The 17,875-nt window shown below is 39.4% G+C and overlaps 1 protein-coding gene across 2 annotated transcripts in view; it reads right to left on the bottom strand.

The window, feature by feature from the left end:
- Nucleotides 1-17,875, bottom strand: part of KDM2A (lysine demethylase 2A) — a 59,814-nt gene that overhangs the window by 37,800 nt on the left and 4,139 nt on the right. For both annotated transcript variants that reach the window (XM_063116863.1, XM_063116862.1), the window contains exon 4: nucleotides 2,159-2,297. In XM_063116863.1, coding sequence (XP_062972933.1) covers nucleotides 2,159-2,297 — 139 coding nt within the window. The remainder of the gene's footprint in view (nucleotides 1-2,158; nucleotides 2,298-17,875) is intronic.

The raw sequence follows: 17,875 nt of genomic DNA on the forward strand, positions 1-17,875 counted from the left end.
CCTAACACCTAGAAAGTAGTTGAAACCTTTGAACATTGCCTGGGTTCAATAATGGTAAACAAAATGATAAACAAACTGTATTAAATCCAGATAAAATGGAGGTGTTGTTTGCCAGTAGAAAGCCTGACTCAGGGATTGGGATTCAACCTGTTGTGAAAGGGGTTGCACTCCCCATGAAGGTTCAAGTATGTAAGTTGGGAGTAATCCTTGGTTCTACACTATCTCTGCATCTTCAGGGGGCAGCAGCTGCAAGGAGTGTGTCTGAACAAATGCACTTGGTGTACCAACTGTGAACCTCTCTTAGTTGGTCTGACTTGGCAAGTTATCCATGCTTTGATTACATTATATTTAGACTACTGCAATAGTCTCTATGTGGGGCTAGCCTGGAAAAGAACCCAGAAGCTGCAATTAATGCAAAATGTGGCAGCTATTCTGTTTAGTTATCAGGACATGACACCTATCTTGAAAGACCTGCAGTGGTTGTCAATTGCTTTCCAAGTCCAATTCAAGAGATTGGTTTCAACTTTTAAAGCCTAAATTGTTTTAAGATCTGGCTGCTTATCTTGTTATGAACCTGCCTAGATATTAAGATCTGCAACAGAGAACGCTTTGAAGATACCATTACCTGCAGAGGCCTGTTTGTCAGGCATATGTGAAAGGACTTTCTGCTGTGTCACACACAAGCTGTGAATACACTCTTTCAAAGACTACAATTGGCCCCACTCTCTTGGCTTTTAGAAAGGGTATGAAGACACATCTTTCTAATTTAGCCTTTTAAGTTATGCAATTGTTTTAAAGATATGTTTTACTGTTTTTAATGTTCTTATTTGTTTTAAGGTGTTGTTTTAACCTGCTGTGCATTGCTTTGAGAGCTTTTTTAGCAAATAAGCGGCAGAATTCAATACTGCCCTTGTGCACATGACCAGCCCTGCCAATTCTGTTTCCCAAGCACCCCCGACTGCTTCGGGGCACACATATTTCTGGAAGGAGGCAGGTCAGTTGAGCTCACATGAGGATCTGCCCCCTTCTGGAGAAGAGCGTTTCTGCGTACTTCAGGGCTTGCTTCTGGAAGTGCTAAATCGTTGTTTCACATGCAGTAGGGGCCATTTAAAGAATGGAATTGGCGGAACTGACCACACATAAACCAGAATCTATGGCCAGCTCCACTACTGGGTGTGCAGCATTGCATTCTGCCCAAAGCAGTACATAAATGTTACTAATAATAATATGATGGTGGTGGTAGTAGTACTATTAGAATTTGAATATATCCAGCCATAGGCCCTAATGTTATCTTGGCTCTCCCCTCCCATCTGAAATGTCACTATTATGACGTGATTATTTCTGATATTGATATGTAACTACAACAAACAATCTTAAAATTCATTCCTTGCGGTTTTGACTTTTATTTATGCTGGAACTGTATGCCTGAGGCTTTGAATACTTTTAAATTTTACAAAGAAAAAGAAATTAAAAAAACACAGAGCCATGGGGTTTCAGTTAAGCAAAAATTACACAAGCCTAGAGACTGCATACCCTAACATAGTGACCTGGTTCGCATGACCACAGCAGCCCACTGTGGCTTATTCAAGGTGCATGCTGTTGGTCATTCTGAATATTCAAGTCATGGTGGGTTTAGAGGTGGAAAGGAAGAGCCAAGCAGTCAAAGGCCTCCCGTTGGATACTTTCAAATTCTACTATTGTGATGTTTTGGGGTTGGGTATGGTTTGTTAACCAGCACAACAAGCCATCTGAACTGGCCCCATGTCATATTATATTCTACACATTGTCATGGACATTCTATATGCTAAACTACCAACAATGTTATGGCTTATAGCCATAGATTGTCACCTATAGAAATGAAATTCTGAGGAACCCTTATGATTGCAGGTTTTTCCTTTATTTGTGATGCTTCAGCATTTTTTGCTATAATTTTAAATATTATTTTCAAATCCTTTGCAATCATAAGGTATATGAATGTACTCCTTAAAGGAACAGTTGCTGCACTTCTAGAGTTCCAATATACATCGAGTCCAAGGGAAACTAATGAGTCAAATACAAAACAAGTTGTGTATTGCTGTGACAGGCAAAGGTGCTCACAAGTGCCTGCATCTCAGAAAAGCAGTTTAACAGAAGTCATTCAGGAAAAAACCCTGCTCACCTTTGCCTTCCATGAACACCACAAAGTTGGCATTAAATTTGTTGGTGGTAAGTTTTTCTTCAAGATCAAACGTTCGTTTGCCTTCAATTTCATCATCTGAGATGCCATCGTCTTCATAACGCCGTCTCATAGCACCACGCTGTGGAACAGTGACAAGTTATAAGAACAGGAAGAGTCACTGCCAAGAACATAAGAAGTGCCCTGATGCTGGATCAGACCAAAGGTCCATCTAGTCCAGCACTCTGTTCACACAGTGGCCAGCCAGACATCAGCCAGGGATCAACAAGGCACGACATGGTGCAACACCACCCTCCCACCCATGTTTCCCAGCAACTGGTGCACACAGGCTTACTGGAGATAGCACACAGCCATCAGGGCTAGTAGCTATTGATAGCCTTCACCTCCAGGAATTTATCCAACCCTCTTTTAAAGCCATCCAATTTGGTGGTCATCACTAGATCTTGTGGTAGTGAGTTCCATAAGTTAACTGTGTGCTGTGCGAAGAAGTACTTCCTCTTATTTGTCCTGGATCTCCCACCAATCAGTTTCATGGAATGACCCCGGGTTCTAGTATTTTGAGAGACAGAAATGTCTCCCTATCCACATTCTCTATACCATGCATAATTTTATACAACTCTATCACGTCTCCCCTTAGCCTCCTTTTTTCCAAGCTAAACAATCCCAGTTGATGTAACCTTCCCTCATAGTGGAGATGCTCCAGCCCCTTCATCATTTGAGTTGCCCTTTTCTGCACTTTTTCCAGCTCTATAATATCCTTTTTTCGGTGTGGTGACCAGAACTGTACACAGTATTTGAAGTGTGGCCGCACCATAGATTTGTATAATGGCAGTATGATACTGGCTGTTTTATTCTCAATTCCTTTTCTTATAATGCCTAACATGGAGTTTGCCTTCTTTACAGTGGCCGCACACTGGGTGGAGATTTTCATTGAACTGTCCACCACAATCCCAAGATCTCTTTCTGGTTTGGTCACCGCCAGCTCAGATCCCATTAGGTTATACTCAAAGTTGGGATTTTTGCCCCAACGTGCATCACCTTACACTTGCTTACGTTGAACCACATCTGCCATCTGGATGCCCACTCTCCCAGCTTGGAGAGATCACTTTGGATCTCTTCACAATTCCCTTGTGTTTTAACAACCTTAAATAATTTGGTGTCATCGGCAAACTTGGCCACTTCTCTGCTCACTCCTAATTCCAGATCATTTATGAATAAGTTGAAAAGAATTGGTCCCAATACCGATCCCTGTGGGACCCCACTATTTACTTCCCTCCATCGGGAGAATTGACCATTTATTCCTACTCTCTGTTTTGTTCTCTAACCAGTTACTGATCCACAAGAGTCCCTTCTCTTTTTTGAGAACTCTAGGATGGATACCATCTGGGCCTGGTGATTTAATTGCTTTCAATTTGTCAATAAGGTTGAGAACTGAGTAGCTAGATAGTGCCAAGGTTCCCCAAGATATGCAATGCACATTTGCTCAGATCTTCTTCTTGAAAAAAGACAAGCTAGACAATTAAAATATTCAATAATATACAAAAGAAAAACAATTCTGTTTATAATTGTACCATTTAAATGATTGCAGAATAAATCATATGTGTTGTTCTGCATCTGGGTGTTCTCTCCCTGGACTTCATATAGATGTTGAACACAAGGCAACACAACATAGCAGGTGTTATACTTGTCCACCAATCATTACACATAAGTAGTTGGATCCTTTCAGAATTCAGTCCACTTTATTCTGTGAAGTCCCAAAAGCACTCAACCAGAATCTGGTGGCCTACTATATCAAAAGATACTACTATGTCCACGATGCATTACTGTATCACTTCTCTGAATGCACATTATTCACCAGGTATAACAAATCAACCTTTTTACCAAAACAAGATCAGATGCCAGAACGCAGTGAGCAGAAAAAAGAAGCATCATCCAGAAATGCCTCAATCTGCAATGAAGATTTATCGCAAGATTGGGCGGTGATTCAAAGCAGAAGATGGTTTTCTTGAGGAAGGCCTCATTTGTGTGGAATGGAAGTCTTTTTCTAACATTGCCAACAGCTTTTCCTCCCACTTCCCCTCAAATACCTAGCCTTGTCTCAGCTACTGTATCATTTAAGAAAAACTGCCAATTTGATTCAAGTCCCCAGTATGTCCAGCCTTTAACATACTCCTGCCTCAGGCATCATCTTCTTTGCTCTCTTCCAGCAATGCTCGACAGCTACTTTATTTGGGCAGTCTTGTCCATGTGGGTCTGTTTCCTGCACAAGCCCTTTCTTGCTTTCTGGCTAGGTTGGAAAAGCATTCGCTCAGTATTATTCGCTCAGGCTATTGGGCGGTATAAAAATGAAATAAATAAATAAATAAATAAATAAATAAATAAATAAAATAGATGTTGCTATTGGGCACCCCCTGGTGGTCTCATTTATTTGCTGTCACTCAATTTTTCTGAAACCATTTACGTTTTATAAAATCGTAAGCTCATGTTAACATTTTTCATATCTTGTTTTTTAAAATGACATACTACTAGAAATGCAAGTATTGCTACAGATTTTAAAGTTTTCCAGATCAAACTAGAACATTCATTATTTTACAAGCAACAAGTGAAAAGGTGAGGCAGATGAGGAAAACTACTTTCTTGCACTCTGGGATTGGGGGCTTTTTTTAGTCTGAAAATTTGCACAAATGTATCTGAAGAATTTAGAACTGCCCCAGGTATGATAGTACTGGGTATTTAGTATTTCTGTCCTGAGCCAGAAGGAGAAATAGTCAAGTCATTTATCCGCCTGTCCAGCATACTGTTGAGCTAAATTTCTTCTGACAACCTTGTTTTTGCTCTAACTGTTCAACTGTATCTACTCAGGGATGTAGTGGCTCGAATAGCCTGAAAGAGCTGGAAATAGGAGGTGAATTACTTAAGCAGACCAGCCCATCCAACTGCATGTATTTACAAGTTAGAGGGTAAATTACTATTATGCAGAATGGTTAATTGTCCCAACCAATTCCCTAAATGTAATTTTTTTGCTTGTCCCCATGGCATTTGATCTTTGGCATCCTGCAAGGAGCCATCCTACGCTCTTTAACATCTGTATGAAGCAGCTGTGTGAGAGCATCTGGGGATTTGGAGTGAGGTGCCATAATGTAATCTTGGTCAGATGAAGCTATGCAGGTGCTGAACTGGTGAATGGAGTTAGTAATGGGCTGGATGAGGGTCAATAAACTAAAGATAAGAGGCCCTGTGGGTTGGTGGTTCTCATGACCAGGAATTGGGTGTGCAACCTGTTATAGATGGGTTGCACTCCTCAAAAGAGCAGATGTGTAGCTTGGGGGTACTCATTGATACAGCATTATCACTTGAGACTCAAGTGGCCTCCATGGCTAGGAGTGCCTTTTATCATCCTCACCTGGCTCACCAGCTGCTACCATTCCTGGACTGAGATACCATCACAGTGGTACTGTATTACCATCCACAGTGGTTCATGCTTGGTAACTTCCCAGTTTGATTACTGTAACACACTATACATGAGGCTGCCCTTAAAGATGACCTGGAAGCTTCAGCTAGTGCAGAACACGGAGGCCTAATCTGTAACCAATACAGCCAAGTGGAATCATATTACACATGTTCTGAAGGAGGTGCACTGGCTGCCTATTTGCTTCTGAGCCCAATTTAAGGTATGGGTAGTACCTTTAAAGTCTTAAATAGCTTGGGACCCAAATATCTGCAGGGGTCCTCTACCAACCTGCCTGTAATTTAAGATACTCAAGGGAGAGCCTTCACCAAGCACCTCGGGTACATTATGTATCAACAACAAGGCTTCTCAGTTTTGGCACCTCAAAATTTGGAATACTGCCCCCATGGAGGTGTGATTGGAGTCAACACTGCAATTGTCTCAGCACCAGCTAAAACCGTTTTGTTTACTCAGGCATATTAATTGGCTGGTTTTGTCTATTTTATTGTATTAGCTTCCTTCTTGGTTTTATTATGTGTGTTTGCTGCTTTTATTGCCGTAATTATATTTGTACACTGCCCGGGTATCCACAAGAATGATGGACAGTTTAAACATATTTAAATAAATAGTAACACCAAACATTTGTTAATTGTAATATTATGTTTGGTGTAATCATACATGTGCTAGTTTTGCATACATGATGTTTAATAAAATCCCTAGAATGAACCAAAAAAATTGAAAAGATACCAGCATATTAAAAAGCCAGCTTGGTAGTAACTATTAATTGATGGCTATAGAAGACAGGACACATTTCTTTCTTTCTTTCTTTTTTAAAAAAGTTAACTAATGCTCTGAAAACTGTGGAAATTCTAAATGCCTTAGCTTGTGTACATGTAAAGATTAACTACGTTGTACAAATTCACTTATTATGTTTGCTTAAAACATAGGCTCAATGCACCAATACCCTACCTTAGTCTATCACCCCCAATCCCCTGCAGAATGAAGGCAAAATCGAAGTTGGCCCCAGTGCTACATCAATATTTAAAATGAATTTGGTTATATGTTAAAATTAACGCCATGGAACACTCTTTGGAAAGAATAAATGCAACAGCAGTGACAACTTGTCATTTGCAGATCACATTAATTATCTGAATGAAAAAAAGAGCACTACCACTCTGGGTCTTCACTAACTCCTTTGCTTTGCTTGGCTCAACACCAACACCACATAAGCACAAAAAGACAATAATCCTGTCTAGCCTGTGTCTTTGCACATGAGAAACGGAAAACCAAGAACTTTTAAGAAGCAAGATCCTGGCATTGGGGGAATGGGATATTTTACACCTACTTCATGGGAATACAACAAACGTTGGTTGTACGTACCACACTACATTGCCTAGCAAATATAAGAGTTTAGGATAAAAACCTAAAGATTGCCAGTTCTGGGACAATTCAAAAAGCCTTCTTTACTACCTTCCTGTTCATAGCATTTTCTACCCAAGCATCTTCCTCCCACAAAAAACAAACAAAAAACACCCCCGCCCCTGCCAATCTGTTTAGAAAAGGTTAATAGAACTGTTTTCTGCTTTTGGAATAGCCCATAAATTTACTGAATTATGAAAATATGGCTAATGTATCCATTATTGCAGGGTGAGTTACAGTACAGCCTATATAAATACAGCAAAAATAAATAAATTAATAAATGCATAGCATAAGTCATTCAACTTAGAATTCTGAAGTTGTCTTGTTTTTGCCAAGGTCCTGCAATTTCCTTAGAGATCCAAAGCATCCCTGGATAGAGAGTATTTCCTTTTTGTGATATGTTGCTGTAGAAACATGACTGGTTGTAAACAAAAGACACTGCCTTTAACTAAGCTCTAATTTCAGCATCACATATGAGAAAGTCTTTGGGAGCAAACTCATGGATGTTTAGATAGAAAAAAAGTCGTACAACTCCCAGCATGCCCCAATTACAACCAGCAATAGCACATTATTTTCTAGTGATGTAAGCTTAAATTGATTAAATAAATGCAACTATTCAACTCAACATTTAATCTCAGATGATGATTTGCTCAACAATTAACTGGAATGACAGCAAAGCAAGCCCCTGGGACTCAGAACTTTTGAAAGACTCCCACTATGCTGGCCGCAGAGGTTGACCAGCTGTGTTCAGAAAAAATACATGAAAAGTTAATCTTGAGATGGCTTCTTTTATAATTTGTATCCAATGCTAACAGACAATTTACTTTTGGAAGCAACAGCACTGCTGCACTTACACTAAAAATCTTCAAGCAAGTGAAGCCAGCAAATTAATGGGTTGGATCCAGAGGGTGCTGTTGGAGAAGGGTCCCTTCAGTGCTCCAGAGAAACTCTGGGGGCAGGAGGGGGGGGGGAATAGAAGAGAAAGAAGAACTGTTAAGCAGAAGGGTGCTTTGACTGGAGTTCTACTTAAAGGAACTCAAGATCCAAGCCAGTGTGTTTTCAAGATAGATATTCCACAATGATGGCTTCATCTAAAGTGTAAATGGCTGTGTGTTATTTAATAGAAAATATTCTATATCCTCCAGTATTTTTTCTTGTAAAGTCTGAAGACTTAGCTTCCTCCGAACAATAGTAACAGCACTTATCACAAGCTAACAGTAGGAGAAAAACAGTCAACTCCTTTCAGAATCTTTAAGAAATCTAATGAAGTGCTGCACTATATATTATTTTAATTCGGTAATTAGTTAAAATCTTGATCGTTACATAAAATGATATCTTAAGACCTTCAGAATTTTCTAACTAGCAACTAAAAGAGACACCTCTTGCCTCCAATGTCCACCCAGTTCTCTATATTTTTTTACAAGAGAAAAGCCAACAACATTGGTGAGTTAGAAGTCTTTGCAACATCCTCGTAAGGTAGGGGAACTCTATTTTAGAAATTAGATTAACAGTCTTGTGAGACTCCCAAGAACAAACTTAAAATAAAAATTCTAAACAATTTTTTTCAAGCTAAACTGTCCCCTTTCACATAACAACCTTTAAAGCTGTAAACAGCCTTGGGCTACGTTACCTCAAGAACAGGTTTCTTCCTTATGAATCTGCCCAGACTCTACGTCAGCTTCAGAGGCTGTTCTCTCTCTCCCATAATGATGTGAAATCATATGAGTAGGTATAATAGACATAGCCTTCTCAGCTGCAGTGCCAAAACCTGGAATGGCCCTTCCTGGGAGAGCCAACCAAGTTAGTTTTTAGATATGTCCTGAAAATATTGTTTCAGCAAGTGTTTAACATAATTGTCTGCTGCTTTAAGATTATTCCATCTGATGTGTTTTTATTATTTTATTGCCCCATTTACTTGTTTTACTCTTTTATAGTCTAATTAAAATGCAATTCTATTAATATATTGTTTTTACACAGTTAGCTACTTTATTTATATAGAAAAGCAGAATATAAAGCAAGTACACAATAAGTTAGCAATAAGGTTAATTTCCTTTGCATAGTACTTTCCAGGACTGGGGGAAAGATCAAATTTTAAAGTGGCAACCCTATGCAGGGATAGTGAAAGTGTTATACTTCATGTGCCAGTATCATTTTTTAGGTACATATCCCCCCCACCCCCGGTACTACTTTTCCATGATGGCTTCAGAAAAGGAGACACCAATATGAATTAAAACCTGAACATATGGCGATTACACTCTTTATATAGATACCTTCTGAGTCCTCTTCCCCTTTATACCAAACTATATTAATGAAGACAGAATTATTAAATTATCAGGATATTGAAACATTACATGCGTTCCCTAACAGTTGCAATGTTAGTAGTGATTAATATTCCGTGTTCAGCCTCTCTCCTCTCAAAACTAGTTTTGCTCAATGCAGAGTTGAAAATTTCCTATAAATATTTTTTTATTTCCACCCTGTCCTGCATACTCCCTAAGGATTAGATAACAAAAACAGCCACTGGGCAAAGCATGGGCCACAAAAGTAACAGTAGCCTGACAAAAGTCCCATGGAACCCTTAATGCAAGGCAAATTTGATGACGTTGTAAAAATAGCAATCTGCAGGGTGATTTAGAGTTTCATGTGTAAAGGCGAGGTCCCTGCACCAAGGATCTTACAATCTAAATTAACTGTAGGGAAAAACAATAGAGGATGAAGAAAAAAAGACAGGAACAGATCAGGAACAAACAGAAAGCAAAGAAAACCCAGGAAGAATGGCAGCAGTAACACATACTACGGCTTGGTTTCAGTTGGGGAAGAGAACCAAGGTGTTATGGTCCAAGGTGTTCTGAGGATGAATTTGAAAAAGAGGTGGCACTGTGCTTTATGCGTAACATTAAACCACGGGAAATATCCTTCTGCCGATATTGGGGCAGGGCGTGCAAGCAGCGAATGGTGACGAGTCTGGACATCAGGAAAAACTTCTTGACTGTTAGAGCAGTGCGACAATGGAATCAGTTACCTAGGGAGGTTGTGGGCTCTCCCACACTAGAGGCCTTCAAGAGGCAGCTGGACAACCATCTGTTGGGGATGCTTTAGGGTGGATTCCTGCATTGAGCAGGGGGTTGGACTCGATGGCCTTGTAGGCCCCTTCCAACTCTGCTATTCTATGATTCTATGAAGTGGTGGTGAATGGGGATAGGGATGGGGGATGCTAGGATCTCGTGCCACTCTCAACCCTGGTGCCTTCCATATATTATGGACTTCAGCTCCCATTAGCATCAGACAGCTTATGCATTTGAAAAAAAAGATGCACTGTGTCCCCACTGTTTCACTTGTTTTTTCTATACTCTCCCCAACTCTATAATGTAACTGATAAGCACTGATCCCTGTGGGAATCTGTTTGCTTAGCATCATTACAAATTTTGTTATTCCTACCTTTTGCTTTCCAACAATTCACAATCCATTGAAGTGCTGCCCTCCTACCCAATGACTGCTAAGTTTCCTTGCAAGCCTTTGTGAGAGGGACTTACATTTTTTTAAAAAAATAAAACTTATGTCTACAAGTTTGGCCTTAAGATTAATTCAGAATGGCTTAGCATTTAAAGATTAAGTGATACACAGTTGGTCAGCCACAAATTCCTAATCAAGAAATTCCCAATGAAATAAGGATGTGAATACTGAATAAAACCTGAAAGTCTTGTGTTGTAGAATGTACAAAAATCAAATACTGAAGAATAATGTAGAATACTAATTAAAGGATTGTTCAAAACAAAAACAATGTGGGTGAGAGAGTCCAATCATGGAAGCACAAACAGCACAGGTAAGCTTAAATGCATGAAGAAACCTATTTGTCCCAATTATAACTTAGATGAGCCAGTTTGCCTAGTAAGGCCCACTATTTTCTTTAGGTCAGAATAAAGTGATTGAAAACAATTACATCTCTTAAGGATGCTATGAGACTAATGTGAAAGAAAAGTTATTTGGAAAAAAAGAGCTATTCCCAACAACTTCAAGAACTGACAAGCCAAAAGAGGAAAAAAAGGCGGCTTAGAATCTTTTGGGTTGTAGCGATAGAGAGAAGATGGTACATAATGCACCCAAATTGACCAGGAAAAGGTTTGTATCTCTTAGGTAGAGTTACCTGTGTCTTCACAGGTAGGCCTGCCTTAGAGAACAATTACAATATTAAACAGCCACCAGAATGGGAATGATGAACATGGATACAATGGTAATAGATGGTAATAGATGCCTTTAGTCTTTTCAGCCTCTTCAGCCTGAGTTTAATTTGTAGCAGGAATCAGTCCCAAACATATTTTCAGTACAAACCTCCATCCCAGAACACTAAAAAAAGTGTCTAGTCCTCATTACTGAGCAACTATAACCAACCATTTTTCCCCCAATTACAGAAAGGATTAGCAAAGGTTCAGTTAATAAAATCTAAGATGCAGACAGATGTGAAGCATACGACCTCTCATAGTAAGTTCATTTATTTTCCACTTCTCATCCAAGTTTGGCTTCCAATTAAAGCCCACATTTTACCATTAAAATAAAAAGGTAAAACTGAATGGCATCTGATTTTACATTTCAACTACACCAATATTTCAGTTTTACACTTAAAAATATAAAGGGTTTTTATGATAAGTTGTTCTGCTATGATTATTGGACTGGCCAGAGAATAAACATTAAATGTAGGAGGAAGTCTGAGCAATTTGAATATATCAGGGATGAGGAATCTCTGGACTGAGGGATGGATGCAGCCCTCAGGTGTTTTCCATCTAGTTTGCCAGCTTCTTCCCCAGTTCCTGCCCCTCTCTCAGCAAGAAAATGTCTTATCTTTGATTATCAGTTGATCAGATAGAACAACTTTTCCCTGTGTAGTAGAGGGCGTGGGGCCAGGGCGCAGAAGCTGTCTTGCCTTGCTTATTTGTGAGTAGATATGCTGCTCATGCTTACTTCTGAGTAAGGCTTGGTACTTGGAGTGCTATTTGGAAAGTGCTCCTGAGTCTTGATTACTTAAAAATAAACACGCAGAGGTGTATCTTGCACACTTCTGAGTAGACATGCTGAGACTTGGTATGTGGGACGCTATTTAAAAATGTTGCTGAATAATTCAGTCCTACTTTAAATCAGTAATAATTGCTGAATAATTCAGTCCTACTTTAAATCAGTAATAATCACATTTAGCTCCATCTGCCCTTTGGCGTCACCCACATATGGAATACAGTCTGAGACCTTTCCTAAGGTTGGAATTTGGCCCTCAAGCTGAAAAAGGTTCCCCACCCCTGGTCTACATAAATTGAAATAGCTTTGAAAATTATCTTATGCACTCAAGACATGATAGCTCATAACCCAAATGTTATATCTATTACTAAAATGTCTGTTTAAAAGCCTTCTTTGAACTTGGAAACACACATCTGTAAAGATCCCAAACACCCCACCCACCTATTTTTAGTTTAACATGACAGCTTTCAAAATAGCCTTTCTACTGTAGAAAGCATATATAATTTCAATATTCTCCTAGCCCTTAAGTACTATGAAGCACTATGAAGCACTAAGTACTATGAAGCAGTAAGACATTTTCACGGGGCAGGGGGGGGATGTCTGAAAAAAAATCATTAGGTTTATGGGAGTGGAGAGTTTACTGAAGAAATGGCAGAGATGTTCCACTTTTTCTTGCTATGGATGTAGCCTTCTTCTAAGCAAGTCCACAACCCAGGTAGGGACATCACGATAAACCACCCAGGAAGGGAGCGGCCTGGAATTTAGTTCAGTGACAGTTTGCTCCCTTTCTTTCACAACTGGCCATGATGTGCAGACCAGACCTATGAAAACTTCCCAGCATCATCTTGAATGCACTCTCTTCCTCTGCCATCTCCAGCAGCAAGAAGAGGAAGGAAGAAAATAGGTGGGAGTAGACAAGCAAGGAAAAATAAGAGAAGGTGACCTGCAGCAATTTTTCCATTAGTATATTTCTATTAGTCTCACAATTTGTGCTTCCAGAATCCTTTAAAGCATACCTATCTAGCCCCAAAATAATGTTGTATATTGAGATTTCAGTTCATTTACTTTGATCTACTGATGCTGTTCCAACATGACATTCATAAGAGAACATCCCTCCAGTGACAGAGAATTGCCAGCATTTTAACAAACTCAAGTGGAGAAAGCTCAATAACAATTATACATCAGGATCAATTCATGAAATATACTAGCTCCTTATGTGCATCACATCAGCCATTATAGAACTTATTTCAATTACACCTATCCAAACAAGCAGATACAGAAAAAAACACAGCGTTATCTGCAAAATCAGAAACAAAATTTAGTCCCCTCACTTACTCAAAAGCATGTTCACAGCTAACAGGGCTATCCATTCCCTATAGTTTATCAAACAGCTTTGTGCCATAATAATGATCGCTTAACAGAGAGTGAGGGCTGAAGCGAACCCAAGGTTCTTGATGGTTCTCTAGAGCAGCCTTTCTCAACCTTGAGTCCTCGGATACTGCTGGACTACACTTCCATCTTCCCTGAGAATTATGGAATTGTAGTCCAACAATATCCAAGGACCCATGGTTTAGAAAGGCCGCTCTTAAAGCAACATGAATGGTGGCATTTTCACACAGCTGAACCCAATACCCATTGCTCACAAAGCCTACAACCCACTTTCACTTAATTTTTTAAAGTTATCAGTCATTGTCTCCTCATTTTCTCAATGAGAACTTGCTTCATAAGTTAAATGGCATTGGCTTTATGTCCCACTTAGTAACAGAGCAATGAGTTTTAATCAAACCCTCAGCCCTATTTCTTGCTATTTGAGAAGTTTCCTACATTAAGAGCCTTCAAAACTGATTTTGTGATTTGTACAAGGGAAAGATGGCAATGGCAAATGTAAGCAGTAAAAATGTTATTGATATATAAACTTTTTTTCATTTGGGAACTTTAACTTCATAAGGCATTCATGTAAGTTTGGTTTTGGGGATTGCATTTCGGGCTTTTGCACTAATAATTATACCTTCCCTAGCTTATGTAAATAAATAAATCACACTTTCAGCCCCTTTGTCAGTCATTTTGTGGCAACCAATTTTGTTACTGTCTAGGTTTCCTTCTTTGATGTTTCTTCACTTTTTGAAGAGCTAAGTAAAGCATTTTCTGAAGTGTTAACATCTTATTTTCTCTTTCAAATATCTGAAAACAGGTTGTCATTAGAAAATAACGTTCTGATTCTGCAGGAATGTATCTATACTGCATTTGAAACTACCAGCTAGCTGAAGTTAAAATTACAAATAAAGACTTAACACATGGGCCACGTTCAGACATCACTTTAAGCCATGTTGGGTTACTTATTTTGAAGATAAGCTACTGTTATCCCCCACACAATCAGACAAATAAATCCCCTGTCGTGCTTCACTCCTCCCGCCTAGCAGTGGCACAGTTTCAACCATTGACAACATTGCAGCAGCCTGTTTTAACCTTCCACAATATAACAATGAGAGGGAAGAGTTAAATTCAGCACTTCCAGTATCACTCCAACATGGGGGTAGTGGCTCTAAAGTTCTAGAAGTATGCAAGATTGGGACAAAACTTCATATACAGCATCCCCTGACAAGGATGCACACAAGGCAAAATGACAACCCTGCACAACTGCCACTCAGACAGTGTGTGACACTTGGGAGGTTGCAGAGTGCACCACTGGGAAAAGAGTTAGGGTGGGGTCAGGCTGCGAGTGCAATCAGTTGCAAGGCAGATCATGGAAGCAGAGAACTGTTAGCTGGGGGATAGCAGCAGTTCTGACCGCACTTGTCAAGTGACTCTGTAGGAGACCAAAATAACCCATTGTGATCACCACATAACACATTAACCCATGATGGGTTAAATAAGCCACTTTGTGTACCACAGGTTATCAGAGTGGCTTATTTGGGTTTAAAAACTCATTGTGGGTTAAAAAACTCCTGACAACCAACACAATAACCCATGATGGGTTATCGTGACATCCAAACCCAATCAACAGCAGATTATCATAACTATGCCCATTACAGCAGTTGACCTATTTTAGCTAACCAATATCCCTAATGCAGGAATGAGAGATTGATTCAGTACTTGAAGAAGACACCTTTTAGTTTCAGGTGCAATTGAAGATTGTGTTAAACCCTTTCTGAAAATCATTTGAAACAATACCAAACAATCATTCTTTCCAGTGATATATATTGATTTCTGTTAAAAATCTAATGAATATTTTGATAGCTGGGATCAAAGTATTTTGATTTACTTCCCACTTCCTACCCTGTATGCAGAGTTTACAGTATTTTAACAGCTTATCCCCTTTGGTTAACACCATAATATTTAATATTTAACTTTGGTGGATTTCAAAACTGTATTCCGTAACACCCTGTAGCTCCTTAGATATTCATCAAGAATTCTTGAAAAAGATTATAGTGATCAAATCTACCCAAAATAAAAGCTTGCCCATTACCAATCTTCTCCTCTAATGCATAGGAATGGGGTAGTGTGGTGATGTCAAGTTCATTCCTGTGGACAATTTGCATGGCATGACCGCTAGGACTAACACGGGAAGCCAAAATCCCAAATGAACTAAGGAGTTACCCCAAACATCACAACCGTCTGAAATATCAAAGGAGTCTGTGGGCCAGTTTGCATGGTCAAAATAATCCATAGTGGTTTATTTAAATCATGGCACGTGCGGGGCCACCTGAGAACAGCTTGTCATGTTGTCCAAACCTCAGCAGCATGGCCTGTTGGACAGGGAAACAACCCTTCATCAACATATAGAGGCTGTTGTAGGGCTATATGAGGGTTGTTTCCTCCTCCAATAAGTCATGCCACCCAGGTCTGGATAACATGACAAGCTGCACTTGGGTGGAGATTATGGAAATTACATCCCACACCGCCATGTAAATAAGCCACAGTGGCTTATTTTGATTGTGTGAACCAGGCCAGTTGCTACTGCATAGGGTTCCTCAGCAGAGAAATTGATATAGAAACTACTGCTCTACAGCCACCCCTTTCAACAAAAGTAAGATCGCAACCAAGTATTTTTCCTTTCCCTTCTTTCCTGCTAAAATGAACTCCACTCCCAAAACCCACTTTCACAAAATTTATGCTTCCTTCCTTAACCTCCTCCTCCAACTTTCACAAGATCAGCTGTTCTTAAATGAATATTGAACACATATAACTTTGGTCTCACAAGTTATCTTCATCCCACATACCAAGTGTTTACAGAGGAAAGAAAAGTACCCCAATTATAATTCAAAGCACTTATATACAGGTATTTGCTTAAATGCATTTCTAAGGAAATCTTAAAGCATGTCCTGCTAGTGAAGAGTAAGAGCAATTCTACCAGTCTAAAGCTGCCCTGACATCTCCTTGGATCAACTTATTTTTGTTTTGCCTCTACCAACATCAGAGCTCTGATGTCAGAAAGAGAAGAGCTGGAGAGGTTTCCACTGGGGCTGGGAGGGGGCATCCAAGGTCAGAGAGATCCACCCTCAGAAGGTGAGATCCAAATTATCCTATGTTCCCTGGGATGCCTTCCCAGGGACTATAGGATTGCAGCCTAAGAGTGCCTTTGATTTTCTCTTGGAAGTAATTAGGTCAAATTCTAGTTTTGTAACTTTTGCTTCATCTAAGCATTATAATGACATTCAATGCAATTATTCCCTGTTTTACACTTTTCTCCCTTCTTACACAGCATCGGGGTGAATGGCCACTCAATATTTTTGTAGTAAGTAATAGAATATGTAGGTTTTGGTAAGGTGGCTATACACAATTCCATCTTTTAGGAGGCAGTGACCGGGTTCAGACGTCATGCTAAGCCATGGTAGTTAAGCATTTTGAGCTAAACATTATGGCTTAGCATGTCGTGTGAACCATGACTTAGTGTGTCGTGTGAACCATTTCTAACCATGGTGGCTACCTAGCCACGGTTTAAACATGCCCATTAACCATTTGCTGCAAAAGGATTAGTGGCCTAACCACGACTTAATGTGCTGTCTGAACAGGCCCTATACATAATCCTCTCTCTTGGGAGGCTATAAGTAGTTCTCAGGTTGTAAGAATCCTTCACATTGTACCTCTAGTGCTGGTTTCCTTAAGATTCTCAGGTTTATTGTTAAATCCTCCAGCATTAACAGTCCAGTACTTCACACTTATCTACAATGGTGGAAGTGCATACAATGAAGTAGTTGGAGCACTTCTAGTATTAATTCCAGCACAAGGAAATTATTGCAAAGGCACTTTCAGCCACAAAAACTAATTACAGTTCAATATTTTGTTTTAACCATTAACTCTGCTGCCTTCAAGACCACAGCAATTTAACACCTTTAGGAAAATGAAATGTTCTTAGCTATTTTAAAATCTGATGAAACTGAAAATTTGTAGCAGCCAAACAGGACTAGTATGCCTAGCATAGCACTCATCTTTCTGAGATACAATAAAAATCTGGTCATAATTTTTAGGGCAGAAAAAGACAATTATAGTTCTCCCTACTCTACTTATTCATGGAAAACTACAATATTCTAAAACATGCCAGTCCTATTATTCTTTCATGTTAACTTTAAGTACATTTATCTAGCTATTTGAAAGTTTAAGTTGAACATAGATCTTGAAATATGAGTTCCAGCTTTGCCCTTAAGACTATTTGCTTGTTACTGCAAATTACTATGTAATGAAGCACACTAGTGACAAATACAGAACTAAGAATTACCACTCTAACACAGGTTCACCAATTGTGAGCAACAATCCCAGCACTGACAGACAGATCTGGGCTACCACTTTTTTTTTCAAAGTAGCGTATAAAGATTTGACTAGTCACTATA

This window comes from Elgaria multicarinata, chromosome 2, assembly GCF_023053635.1.
Source record: "Elgaria multicarinata webbii isolate HBS135686 ecotype San Diego chromosome 2, rElgMul1.1.pri, whole genome shotgun sequence".
NCBI classification, from domain to species: Eukaryota; Metazoa; Chordata; class Lepidosauria; order Squamata; family Anguidae; genus Elgaria; species Elgaria multicarinata.